This window comes from Channa argus, chromosome 3 (genome assembly GCF_033026475.1).
Source record: "Channa argus isolate prfri chromosome 3, Channa argus male v1.0, whole genome shotgun sequence".
Classification (NCBI taxonomy): Eukaryota; Metazoa; Chordata; class Actinopteri; order Anabantiformes; family Channidae; genus Channa; species Channa argus.
The window spans coordinates 19,920,201-19,935,283 of record NC_090199.1 but is presented as its reverse complement, the minus strand read 5'-3'; the positions used below and the strand labels follow the sequence as shown (position 1 = coordinate 19,935,283).

Below are 15,083 nucleotides of genomic sequence, written 5' to 3'. Positions count from 1 at the left end.
CGCAGTACTTTTACTTTTCTACATCCTGTTTAGTACTTAGAGATTTGAAGATGTACTTTTCTAATTCCACTCGTGGAGAATTGTTTAAGGCCCATATTTGCACTTTTACTTGAGTAAAATGTGACACATCGCATCAAGTTACACTATTTTTTTTCACTTTCTTCATATAGCTACAGTCTTGTAGACCTTAAACATCTCAATAATATTAGCGACTGTGATGACAGGATCATGAAGGTTGCTTAACAATAAAGCTGGATCATAACAAGCTGCTTGTACAAACTACCAATAGGGTTCTTTTTATGAGGGGTTTTCTATCATCATCCCCTTAACCTGAAATTCCCATTTTGTAATAGTTTGTAACTACCACTACCAGCATCTAGACTGAGGTGAATCTTCCTCTCTTTTATAATCACTAGTCTATAAACATACTCTCATCATGTGCCATACTATAAATACAGGTACCGCTTTATTTATAGTATATCACCTAAGTGAAATAACATTAATGAATAAATAAGCATTGGCACACTGCTCCTCACATTAGGTACAAATGTTCAGGATGCAGAGATGTATATTATCAATAGTGACAGTAATACCAATATATAAATATAAAATATAATAAATATTAAAGGAAATGATTAAATTATTTTTTCCATAACATGAATGTTGCTAAATATGTGAAAACAGTAGTAGCCTCTTAACCTTAACTTCGATGTCAGTGTCCTACAGTTGGCCACCTTTCCCCTTCTTATCTTGCTATGGCAATGCCTTTAAATAAATACAAATAGTATTGCAGGAAAGAACTAAATCTCCTGTGTGCAGAAATTGAATTATCTTTTGTGTATTAAAAATGTGATTTATACTGTGTGCGAGATGCCTACAACTTGATCAAAAATTGCCTTGATCACTATGAACCACAACCACCTTGAAATTTTCCTCATTTTTTCACATTACAACCACAAATGTAAATGTATTTTATTGGGATTTTATGTGATAAACCAAAACACAGAGTGGTACATAAGTGGAAGGAGAATTATAAATTTTTTTCACAATTTTTTACAAATAAATATCTAAAACGTGTGGCGTGGATTCATATTCTGCCCCCCTGAGTCAATACTTTGTACAACCAACTTTTGCTGCAGTTACAGCTGTAAGTCGTTTGGGGTATGTCTCATCAGATTTGCACATCTAGAGAATGAAACTTTTGCCCATTCTTCTTTGCAAAATAGCTCAAACTCAGTCAGATTGGATGGAGAGGGTCTGAGAACAGCAATTTTCAAGTCTTGCCACAGATTCTCAGTTGGATTTAGGTCTGGACTTTGACTGGGTCATTCTAACACATGAATATGCTTTGATCTAAACCACTCCATTGTAGCTTTGGCTGTAGGTTTATAGTTGTTGTCCTGCTGGAAGGTGAACCTCCATTCCAGCCTCAAGCCTTTTGCAGACTCTAACAGGTTTTCTTCTAAGATTGTCCTGAAGATTGGCTCCATCCATATTCCCATCAGCTCTGACTAACTTCCCTGTCCCTGCTGAAGAAAAGCCTCCCACATCATGAAGCTGTCACCACCATGTTTTTCAAGGTGGGGATGGTGTGTTCAGGGTGATGTGCAGTGTTAAGTTTCAGCCACACATAGCATTTTGCATTTTGGTCTCATCTGACCAGAGCACATTTTTCCACATGTTTGCTGTGTCCTCCACATGGCTTATGGGGTCTTTTTATGTTTTCTTTCAACAAAAGCTTTGTTCTTGCCACTCTTCCATAAAGGCCAGATCAGTGGAGTGCATGACTAATAGTTGTCCTGTGGACAGATTCTCCCACCTGAGCTGTGAATCTCTGCAGCTCCTCCAGAGTTACCATGGGCCTCTTGGCTGCTTCTCTGATTAATGCTCTCCTTGCCCAGACTGTCAGTTTAGGTGGACGGTCTTGTCTTGTTCGATTTTCAGATAGATTGTGCGGTGCTCCATGAGATGTTTAAAGCTTGGGATATGTTTTTTATAACATAGCCCTGCTTTAAACTCCACAACTTTATCCCTGACCTGTCTGGTGTTTTCCTTGGACTGAGATTTCATTACATACAGTTGGACTCTATTTACTGATTAAGGTACCACTGGATTTTAGTCAGTCACAATTGTGTGCCACTTTGTCTTGGTTGATCACATAAAGTCTCAATAAAATACATTTATGTTTGTGGTCGTAATGTGACAAAATGTGGAAAAGTTCAAGGGGTATGAATAATTTTTCAAGGCACTAAGCATTCTGTTATGTGTTATGGAATTATGAAGTCCTAATTTGTGATTTTCTTGCACATGTAGCTTCATCTTGTTGAGTTGTATGTCGGCCCAAACAGTAATGCCTACACTCAACAGACTAGTTTTTTAGCATCTGTTTGAGCCAACTCTGGCGGTTACTCATGGTGTTTTATGATTTGTAGTCAACAATCTTGTGCACACACAGTAAAAGCCTTGTTTTATTAATGTACATTTGGGTGCAATGTGTAACCTTAGACTGCTGCTGAGGTTTTCCTCAGGCCCATGATTCATTAGGCTACAGCAGACTTTTAAGTCACCTTCTACGGCTTTTGATCAAATACTTACACTTGAACCTAAAACTATGTAGCATCTCAGTATATGATGATGCAAACATAGACTACTCTTACCGGTGTGAAGTTCATGACTTTGAGGATCCAGATGGTCAGTGCCAGGTTGACAATCATAGTGACAAGGAGCAGGAGGATGAAGAAGTACAAGCATCTCTTCCTCCAACCATAGATTCCCACTGCTGGGTAAACCTGAGCACCACACACTGATGCCACCCGCTGGTGGAGTGGGTTTGGCTGTGCTGCAAGAATATACTGCTCCTGGGTCATCTGGAAAAGACACATATATAAAGAATACAAGTAAGATTCATGCAATATAAAAATAAAGTATTGTATATACATGTTGTCATCTGAATTTACTAGGCTCCTATGATTGATGGAGGTAAATCCCCATCAAAATCTCCCTTCCTATATTTATGGACCTCTTTTTTCTTCTTTCATAACTTACTAGAAAGTTTCTCATTTCTTATAAAAATCTGCAATTGTTCAGCTCTACACAGATGCTGCACATGAATGGCTAGAAGTAAGTTGCATAGAGAAAGTCAGTTAAAGAAGACAATGACTGGCTTCTCTCGCTGGGGAGACAAGGATGGAAACGGTATTAAACTGGTGGCGATAAAGTAGAGAAACTGAATAAGACCGAAAATAAGAGGCAAAGGTAGAGAGATTGAAAGAGAGTAAAAATGAGAGAGTGCGGGTGAATGTGCAAGAGAAAGACCAAATCATGATACAAATAAGATAGATGTGAAGTGCTAAAGTGTAAAGATTGCATGACATCGAGTAGTAAGAGACAGAAAGGGAGAATGGAAGGAGAGACATAGAGGGAAAGAGACGGAGGGCAGATAACAGAGCAGAGGAGGACAGAGTCTATTAGCTGTAGTGCAGCAGGAGAAGTCACTGGTGGCAAGAGATATGGACACTGGCTGCAAGACACTACTATCTCTACTATCTCTTACCTCTCTAACTCTTTCTCTCTCTCTTTACCTCAAATACTCTCTCTACCCTCCCTCCCACTCACTAATTCACTTCCCATCTCACTTCGACACCTCTCCCTCTCTCTCTCACACACACACACGCGTTATGTCCTTATTTGCTGAGGCTGCATGACCTGAACACCTCAGCAAATGTTGATGTCCCCCCATTATGATTTTTTTTCTCCATATAGTCTCACATGATGATATCAACAATTCCTTGATAGAAAACAAAAATGCTGACACTTGCCTTTGCCCTGCCTGCAGAAAAAAGAAAGAAAATGCCGACTTTGCCTGTTCAGGTTTTGTTGGGTTTTCAGTGTAAGGATCTCAGAAGCAAATATCAAGTTTATCTGTTTCCCCAAAAGGGTCTTAATGCATGTGTACAACGTCCAAGGTCTCGCTTATCTATGGATGTTATGAAAATACATATACACATTTTAAACTCGGTTGTAAAATTTGTTTTGAGATTTCTTTGTAGATGCATTTTGTGACAAGATAACGGATAATCAGGCCACTGAAGGACTAGTCCCAGTGTTCAATCCAGTATTCGATCTTTAAAAATGTATTCATTTTATTTATATTCATTCTTTAATGCCTAGGTTTACTTTTTTGAAGCTTCAGTTTCTTTGATAATATTAACTTCTGTCAGACAAAAACCTTTAAAAGCAAACCAACACTACAGTATGTTGGCTTTTCATGATGTAATGAAAATCATTTAAAAGCTTATATGACTCCAACACCAATGTGACCAGTCCAACCCAACCGTGTGATGGTGTGTTACACAATCTTACACACTGGTGTGTTTTCCTTTACACTCCAGGAGCCATTTTCCACCTGAATTAACCGAGACACTGGGTGACTGAACTGTGATAACAAAGAGCAAAAAACACTTCCCATTCAGGCAGAAATGAACCAAGATGCAATGAAGATTCAGTAAACCAAAACACTTCCAGAGGTCCACAGAAATATGTGACTGCATTGATTTTGTATAAGCAAATCCAAAAGTCTATGTATAGAAATGATTCAAATGTGCAATATACTGAACTGTATTTCCTAAACATGAAAAACAAGGAAAAGAGCATTTCACATTACTATTAGGTAAGGTAGGTAAGAGGTGAGAAAAACATTGGATACTGCAATAAATGTTTGGGGGGGGGGGTCAAAATAAAGCTCAGGCATCTTTTAATGTGCATACAATCTACAGTATGCATTTAATAGTTTAGTCTAAATGTGATTAAATTCATTTCTATTTAGGCACAGTCTGGAAATGAGACATGTATTAATGCCAAGTGGAAAGAGGGCTTAATGTTTGTCAAGTGAGCTAATGGATTAATGAGGTTTTGCTCTTGCACAGTGAACTTCTCCTGCAGTATTCTCAGCTGGTTCGTCTGTTCCGCTGTTTGGGTGCATCTGTTCAGTCTGTGCAGATACGATACTTATGAATCAATAGTAGCGTACTGCCGTGAAACAGAATATTGGAAGGAGCAGCTGATCATTTTAGCTCCATATTAAATGGCCATGTCGACTCCATAGCTGTGTTTATGTTTCTGTATAGTGGAATTTTCAGTTGACTCTCTTTTTTTTCTACCTGATGTATCAACAGTGGTAATCAATGGTCTAATCAATGGTTTTTGCTGCCATTATTTCAATCTTTTCAGTAATTCCTAATTTTTTCCCACTCTTTATTTACACCCCTAAACTATTACAACTCCTCCGTCTTCTTTGATCTTAGCAACATACTTAGCACATTTGCACAGCCGTTCTCCTGCTGCTTTCCAAAGTGTCAGTGTTTGCTTCTGTTCCTCTATGTCTTGTCAATCCATATTGTTCTCCGCTGTTTCTTCTGTCCTAAACTTCAAACCCCACACCCCCCTCCTTCCCTCATCCAATGCATATCTCAGATTGAACTGTCAACAGAGTCATCAATCAATCCACTACTGCACTACAGCCTGGAAACCCTGGACAACATGGCCTAACTTTATTAACATCAAAATTGTCACCCTTAAAACCAACAGTCACTAAAGCCACATGGCTATGACTTATAACGCACCATCAACTGTGATAATATGCAAATAGGATTCTGTTTGGAGGACATGGTGAATAAAGGAGATGGAACATTTGCACACAACTGCTTACTGATAATCTTTGTCACAGCTTGATAAACTCACAGATGAGTGGAATCTGACCTGGAACGCGTGGGTGAACAACGAGTAGAATGAGGGGCAAGTGGACAGAAAAATCTGACAGCTTAAAGTTTTTTTTTCATAAGTGAAAACTGTAACAAGTGTAATTAGTATTCACTCGTGGTCGACAGGGCTGCTACTATATGTGAATTGCTGGGGGCGAGACAATGCATCTGTCAATCAGCATCATACAGCCCGGCTCTCCTCTCATCTGCCTATACTCCGTCAATACCACCGTTCCCACAACACTCCTATTCTAACGGCCTTAACATCCTCTCTATGTGTTTCTGTTTCTATTGACCTCTTTCATGCGAGCTCCCACGGAAAGTGTTTACAATGTATAGTTGAATCTTGGGCATGAGGGATTTTTAGGAGTGACTTGTGATATCTGTAGACTGAATGAATACTGTTTAAACTTTTTTTCCAGAAAATTCAAATTCAAGCTGAGGTAGTGTTTGTTTTCTTCAGTGTAAAATAAACAAGACGACAAATGTTAAGAAGGTATCTGCCCCATCACAGTCTTATCTTCCGAAGTTGCTTGCTACCTTCACCTGTTTTCTTTTAAAAGGATTAAGAGAGCATATACAGATTATACAGTAGATATAACGGGTACAGTTTGAAACATATAATAGAGGGCTGCTTTTTGCAATGCGTGTTTTAAGGGGTCAGTTCTATACTTTAAAGGTTCTAAATAATTTGATAAACAAATAACAAGTAAAAGTGGAAAAGGGTGCTGAATTGTCTTTATCTCCACTCTTTCAATGGCATTTCACTTCCGGTCGTTAAATTCGTTAATGACTTATCAGAGCTTGAATAGGCAAAATCTTTTTACTGACTACTAAACTGTAGGTCCTAAAAGAAATCATAATGAAAGAAATCATAAGAAGTTACATTTAACAATGCTAAAACACATACAACAAACGGTCGGTGTACAAGTACATTTGTTTTTCATGAGTGTGAGTGCAGTAGCATCAAAACACTAAGCCAAATTAACTAGGAGCACTCTGTGTTGGCCTTACGTTGTTGATTTGGACAGTCTGCCATTCCTCTCTGCCAGTGTGGGCCCTCATGTGTTCAGCCAGTGGATGGATCTCTTTCTCTCTCTCTCTCTTTCTCTCTCTCTCTCTCACACACACACACACAGTGTGAAGAACTCAAACAGACACGCTAGAAGGGAAAAAAAATCCACACAGACAAGCAAACACACATATGGACAGACAATCATAAAATCACACCACCAAACACAAAAGCAAACACAAACAATGTGTATACATACACAGATGCAGACGCTCAAACAGAGCTCCTGTGCAGTGAGGCATTCACTGTTCGAACAAATTTACGAGGTTCAGCTGCAGGCTTTATGTAAAAAGAGAAGACTTAAAAGGATGACTCTTGCCCTTCTTCCATCTCTCTCTGTTTCTCTCTTTCTCACACACACACACACCAAGCAAAAATAATAAAGGACAGAAATGGGTAAAAAAAAAACGCACAGAATGATTATGACCTTTGCTATAGAGTTTTGGTTTCTTAGCTGTAACCTAGCAGTGACATTCAACAAAACGGTGCACTCTACAGTGAAGCCACACGTTTTAAGGTATATAGTACCAGCTGTTTCTACAGCAATAAATACATAAATATTACAAACACAATACTTCAGAATACAAATTGTATTTATTTAACTGATTTTATTCCTGTTAGCTCTTAAAAGCTTCCTCCAAGAACTAAATGCATTTTACCAACATAATGAGTTTTCAGTGTTAGGCACTGGTCACTGCACAGCCCACAACTTTCAATGCTCATGTTCAGGCAGTCACTTGTTTTCAGAGAAAGATTGTTTTAATGTTAAGTAGACTAAATAAGTGGACTATCACTTAGGGCTTCTACAACTCTGATGTTAGTCTAATCCATCCACCCTAACCTCCACACTCTATTGGACTTGTGTCCAAAACGTGGGTTGTTTTATGCTGTTTAAATAAGCATTCTACACTGTGGTGTTTCCTTCATCAGTGTGCTTTGGCATCAAACTCTCCTTTGCTTCTTAAAGGGCTGCTTTCTACCACTATCTCTATTTATAGAGGCTGTGAAGTGGAGATGTTGTTCTCATTTGTCTCTGTCTAGATTTATCTCCATCCAATGATGTCTTTCATTTTTTTGGGACCCATGAGGCTAATTAGTGGGTGATGGAAATGGAGAAGGAAAATGAGGGAGGCCAGGCGAAGTGAGATGCAAGGAAAAAAAAGGGAAAAAGGTAAAGCAAAGGAAATGTAAAGATCCTGATGTTATATTCTGATTGGCAACTACACTCTCCCCATTGGTCCCCGACCTGGTCAGGATTGAACTATAGACCAGCTGTCATCTCATGGCATTATCCAATCATCCGCTGCTATAAAAGATATTGCTTTTAGCAGGCATCTGGAGAATGACTGGATTTTTAAACTGCACAGTTGCTCACAATTGCTTGAAAACGGATGGCTGGAAACTTCCGTTCTTTGCCACTTTCTGGCAAAGTGCATTCTCAAAAGGACATTTTTGTTTCATTATAAAGTAAGAGGCATCACTTCACTGCAATGTAAGCTTAGTAAAGTTTAAAGTTACACTTTTCGGACAAAATTTTATTCAAAATTTGTGTCTTAAATATAATAAGGGATATAGTGTATGCTCTCCATCTGTCCGGCTGTCAAAATAATATCTTCCACTACTACTACAAAGCCTATCTGTTCTGCAGTATGTGTTGTCACCTGCCGATAAGTTATTAAGGAAGGACAGTTTTGTAATGCTGGCAAGTACAAAGTGAGACCGATAGCTAGATGCAGATACTGCGATACCTGGATGGTCTGTGGCCATGAATTCTGGTTAAGAAGGCTTGACATTCATCACGCTGCTCTCTCGTTTATGTGTAGCTGGTAAAGATTACAGCTTTTTCAAAACACTTTCACAGCCTATCTATCATGAAACATTATGACATTTCAACTGCTGAACAACAACATTAATAATAATATTTTTCTATTATTATCTCTTTCTGTTTCTAGGGGGGCAGTGCCTCAGCTGGTAGAGTCGGCTGTTCGCGCCCTGACCACATATCGACGTGTCCCTGGGCAAGACACTGAACCCCCAACAGCCCATCCCCATCCCCATCTGCCCAGTGCCGGTCCTTTGCCTGGTAGAAATTGGGGAGGGTTGCATCAGGAAGGTCAACATGCAGACAAATAATCAGCTGTGGCGACCCCTAAGTCATAATAAGAATAAGCCAAAAGGACAAAAAATAAAAATCTCTAGTTCTGTAACAAACTCAGAATATACTGGCAGCTTGTAGGACCGGTATGGTGGTTTGGTGATAATATGGTGATAAGTATAAGTAAAATAACCATGTTAACATCTGAGCACTTGTCTAAATGTGGAAACTTTAAACTAGTCACTACATTTGATTGGTTGGAGGAGTATAAATTTGTAATAATGAATTCTGCATATAATAAGTGCTGGTTCAAGGCAGTACTTTGGCACCATGGGCAGGGAGCTCTCCACAGTGAAGTAACTGTATCTACTGTTCTAATATTGGGAGAATCTGGTTAACATGGTTATTTATGTTTCAGTGACAGATCTGCACTGTCCATACTCTTAGAGTCTCGATGGTACCGTTTGCTTTAATTCATATATACGTCACACATACAGTAGATATGAGACAACACCATGGTGGCATCATATAGTCACAGCCTTCAGATAGTCACATATGTTCATGCAGTGTAACTATAATGTCAGTTTGCTTGTGATTGTGTGAGGGTCTTTGTAAAATCTGCAAAATGATCGTTTTTTGGTGCTGTGTCAAATAGATGTCAAGTCTTTCTGAGGTTAGCAGTTTCCCTCTCTCACACTTCTGTTTCTATCATGTTTTTTTGTCTCTCTCCACAATTCTGTTTCAGCCTGAGTCTTGTTCTTCCAATATAGTTGATTTTTTTCCCACAACCACCCTCCCTTTCTTTCTCTCTGGCATGCAGCCTCCCGTTGAGTCAGTATCTGTCAATCACAAGGCTGCCCCAGTAAACACCACCACCAACAACAGGCTCAAGCTTAGGTTTTTCCTCCTCTGAATAGAAAGATGGAAAATGTCGTGGAAAGAGAGTATGCTGGTGATGCAGTCTGATTTTTATGGCCTTTTGAAACTCACAACAAAAAGAAATGAGTCAGTCAAAATGAGGTTCCCTGGTGTTGTGGGTAAAGTGGTATCACATGGAATTGCAACAACAAAAGGTGACGATTCCTTCATGCTACTCAGTCAGGGTGTAACTGATTAAGTTTCTCTGAATGTTGATCTCATTTAAAACCCAACACAAGTTTGCATTTTAATTCTGTGCATATTAAATATACGTATCAAATTTGGAAAAAGGAAAACAGGAAATTAGACAGCAAGTTTACAATTATCGCTGTAGCAGCACAGTTATTACTGATTACCAAAAGGCCAAGGGCAATGTAGTTCCCTCACATACATATATCTAAAATATTATATTAATTAGGACTAAAACATAAGATTCTGAGTAGATATTAATAATAATAATTTAATCTTATCTGTTATGATTTCTGATGTTACTCACTGAAGACATGAAACCCATAGTTACCCAACTCATCCTAAGCCATAAACACTCACCTCACATCTCCACAGTCACACAAAATCAACTATTGTACTGAACAAAATGTCAGGGGTGCATAAGACCTTACTCAACCGAATAATTGTGTAAATAAGGGACATGTTTCAGTTTAAGAATAAAATAGTGAGCTTAAATCAAGGTGCAAACTGGTCAAAGTCTAAAAACAAGTCTATATTTTTTTTCCAGTTTAAATTTTTAAATTCATCATGGAGTTAATGAGTGAGGGACAGATGATCTGACCTGTTGTTTGATCTTTTAAATGGAAACCGCAATGATTAGCACTGGCTGTGTTACAGTACAAATGATAACCGCTGAGAGTTTAAGGAAAACGTTTTATTTCTTCAAACAAATGTACAACAAAGCCATGGATGGCAATGTAAGTTTGTGTATGAGATTGTGACACCTAAAGAGGAATGTACAGAGAGGAATCACATGCAGAAGGTGACGAAGACAATTTCCCAAGGCAAGCACGCTGTGAAAGATGTGATGGACGCCTGCTGTAAGTGTGTCACAAGCTTGCATGGATTTGTGCATATGTGTGTGAACATCTGTGTGTGTATGTGTGTGTAAATCTTTCCTGGTGACAGAATCAGCACACAGGCTTTATGGCCCTGCTCAGTCAGCTGGCCTCCTCCATCACCAACAAAACCCCGAAAACACAAAGACGTCCATGCACCCTGTGCATACACAGTTTTATTTAAATGTTATCATTTTTAGAATATTAAAACATAGAAACTGACTGTAGTGCGTATTAGTTATGGTTGAGTATGCAAGTTTTACAAACCTTTTAAAAACTAAGTTAAAAAGTGCGCAAAGTGCAAAAATTCCTTCCAAAATATATAAAACATATAAATAATCAGACAATATTCAGTTCATCACACAGGATGTTTGATTTTACAGAAATGACTGACTCTTTTTTCTGTTAACATTGCATATACCCCTCACTACCTTTCTGTTTTTCCTCCTCCATTTTATCTGCCTTTCTATCTCTGTTACCATCATTCACTCTACTCGCATTTCTTTCTGACTTTTATCCTAATTGAGTTGTGTGTTGTCACCCTCTTTTCATGGCTTTGAGCAAAGAGTGTATGTGTGACTGATGTGTGTGATGTATGTCCAGTAGTCGCTCATGTCCAAGTACCTTTATTGAGCACTCATATATCAACCTTTGAGCTCAGCAAAATATAATGGAATGAGGAGAGACCGGCTGACTGGCTGAAAAAGGGGGATGAAAGAGAGAGGGAGGAAAGTGCTTGGAGATAAGGAAATTAGTGACGGGGAGACAGTCAGTTGATGGCATGTGACTTGACATACTGTCTTAATTACTGAAACGCAAATTAGATAGTTGTTCTTCTGTTGACTTGATGTTATTCTAGCAATGAGAATTTCTCTCTTGTGTGCTCACAATTAAACAAAGGACATACAGATAACAGTTCTCAGAGAAAACATCTACACATATGAACTCTTTATTCACACATTCCTCTATGTAAGATTAGAGACTCTACATTTCCAGTGACCAGCGTTTACTGCCCGGATTTTGTTGGTGCTTATTCAGACTTGGCACTTTGACTGTAACTGATCTCCAAATATTTGAATTTGCTTTTCAACCAAGCACTGATTGGCTTTTGAAAAGTCTCTCACTCTCCATTTACATTACATCATATACAGTATACACAGTGTGTATTTCTCTCTCTCTCGCTATCCTTTCTCCCAATCCTTGAGGTTTTTCAAAATGATAACACGGCTTCTAATAAAAATTAATGACCAGTTCAACTTCCAAATTAGCCTGAAAACAAACTGTAGTAAATGCTTACTGATGCTTTGGATTCAGAAATGTTTCCCTCCTGAAGAGTAATGTGCCAAGACAAATCAAAATACATTTTACAGCACAAGAATGTTGTACACCGAGACACTCATCCACACGGGCATATTAGCAGTCTAACTCCAGAAACAGAGACATTGATGCTGGAATTCTTTATCAAGATGCACTGTTCATGTAAATAATATATTTGAGCATACTAAATCTTTTTCGCTCTCCTTTGTCTTTTTCCATCTGTTCAGTTGGTGATGTGAAGCAGTAAGAATGACACAGCTTGTAGGTGTTCAAATGTTATTCCTCTTGTTCTCGCTTCTCCCGTCCCTGTCCGATATCCTTCTCTCTTTCTCGTTCTTTCCATGCTTTTTTTATATATATCTTCCTCAAGGACACCCTGGCTGCTACTGCTGTATTGGCTTTTAGCCAGTCTGACTTAAAGCTTTTGGCCTTCCACTGGATTCTGCAAACTAACAGAATATAGGAAGAGTGCATAAGGTTGGAAGGACATGAACACACCTATGCTGATGAATGACACTGCTGAAATCTCAATTTCTGCATGTTCATATCACATAGGTTTTGTGTGTGTGTGTGTGTGTGTGTGTGTGCATGCGGGTGTCAGCAAAGCAGTCAGAGCTGAGTTGCTAGTTTAAAAGCTGACACGAAGCTATGGCCAGATGGACGGAAATAAATTAGTTGCAACAGAGGTCAGGAGAAACCCAGTGTGGACCGACTCTCGTGTACAAACTAAACTACAGTCACATTCTTACTTAAAGCTATACACTGCTCAACATACGAATGTGTAATTGTTACAGAATGAAGTTATCAAATATTTTTGCTAACAATATTGCTAGAAGAAGTTAGGACAATATTTCATGTAAACATTGAATGGTGATCATACAGATTTGGTAAATGTCTGCACTTATAGAGCTCTTTTCTACCTATTACTCAAAATTCTTTACAGTGCTTCTCATTCACACACAGATGGGGGAGCTAGCGTACACTCACTGGGAGCAACTAAGTTGGGGTCCAGTATCTTGCCCAAGGACACTTCGACATGTGAGCGGAGGAGCTGGGGATCAAACCAACAACTGTGGAATTGGTGGACGACCGCTCTACCTCCTGCGCCACAGTCGGCCATTTGCAGATGACCCAATAAGATCACTATTTTTCTGCTCTATGCCAATACTTTGACACGTTATGCAGGAACAAGAGATATTATCAGATATTTTCCAAAGTCAGAGTTTCACTTTAAAGGGCTCTGTATGGACTATAGTACAGAATTGGTTAAGCCAAAATATAAAGTGCTCATTAACTCAATAAAGCAGATACAGCTAAAACAGATTTAGATGCAAATCCACTTTACAGCTTAACTCATCGACTACCCGGCATTTAGCTGTGCAGCCTCTTAACAACTGCTCTTATCTTTGTACGTAGTATTAATACAGATACGCACATTCGTTTTTAGAAACATCTTGTGTAAAAGTGCTCATTGTAGGCTTAGTCAGATGCTTTTAACTGCAGGATTTTGCAACTATATGGCACTGTCTCATGTGATGCTCCAGAAAACAATCTGAGTAGGCTTAACACAAACTGTCCTCGGGCTCAAAGGAGATTCACAACTTTTAATGAATATGAACCATTTAAAAAACGAAACTCCACAAACAGATAAAGAATAATACAGGCTGGGAGGTAAAGGAGACAGAAATTCTAAAAATAGGAAATAGCTGCATATCATTGTATGGCAACTTAATGAGGAGCAAATATTTATATGAACCACCTTGTGTGAGACATAGGCCATGGGCATGCATGACTGGATCGTATACAGAACATGATTATAAAATGACTCCCTGACTGTCAGGCTTCAATAGATTAAGATAATAAACTATTAAGATTCAAAATGATGAATGACTTCTCTTCAAGGCAACATTTTGTCTTGACCTTGAACAATGTCAGTGCCTAATACAGTATCATGCCAATATACAGTATCAGCAAGGAGCCTGCATACATACAGATACAAAGCATCTGGCTGTAGCTGGAGTTCTGGGGGTGTGTTGCTATTTACGTTATCTGGTCCGAAGGGGCAATTGTTTCTGACCATCGCACAACACCAACAATGGTGGTGAATTGCTTGTAAAAGTCATTCTTATTTTCTTCTGTTCCACTGACTTAGGTTAGAGTGTTAAACACATATTTCTAAAATAAGACTGCATTGATCAGCTTTTACTTTTTTTACATTTATAATTCATTCATGTCAGGTAGTAAACTGACTCTGTGCTTTGGTTTCCATTGGGATGAAATGCTCCTACATGGCTCTCATCCAACTGTAGCTGCACTGCATCAGAGCATATTTGCATAAAGCTGAGCCTTTCTCAACTTTCCCATGTGGTGTAGCTGAGCTCCAGTTGAGCTGTGCACAGCAGTATAGCTGGCTTTCTATTGACAATAAATGGGCAGCTGCCGCTGGCCCAGATTTTAGGAGCTACATGTGTCAGTGCCCAGTTATAATGTACAGTAGCCAACAGCCAGAAACATTAAATCAGGGCCACGTGAATGTTTTAACAATACACTGGTTAAATTTACAGTGCTTTTACTACAGGTGACACCAGGGAAATCTTCCCCCGAAAAAAGTTGTGGTTATATTACTGTGCATTTTCACATACTGAGCTGAAAAATAAAGCTTTAATATTAGAACTATTAGATAAGGAAGTGATTTATTACAAACACTAATCACACCTCATACATACACACAAGATAAACTCTACTACCATTTAACATTCCACTACAACAGTGTTGACCATCAACATAGACAAGGTGTAGCGAAGAAGAAGCTACTAGGTAGCAACTACCTTAACCATGGTTCAAATACCTAAATC

The 15,083-nt window shown here is 38.8% G+C and overlaps 1 protein-coding gene across 7 annotated transcripts in view; it reads right to left on the bottom strand.

Moving 5' to 3' along the window:
• LOC137124272 (zeta-sarcoglycan) overlaps positions 1-15,083 on the bottom strand; it is a 315,366-nt gene that overhangs the window by 147,126 nt on the left and 153,157 nt on the right. For all 7 annotated transcript variants that reach the window (XR_010913939.1, XR_010913938.1, XM_067499090.1 and 4 more), the window contains one exon: positions 2,658-2,867. Coding sequence is in view for 5 of the 7 variants with exons in the window: in XM_067499090.1 (XP_067355191.1) it covers positions 2,658-2,867 (210 nt within the window). In the remaining 2 variants the exon portion in view is untranslated. The remainder of the gene's footprint in view (positions 1-2,657; positions 2,868-15,083) is intronic.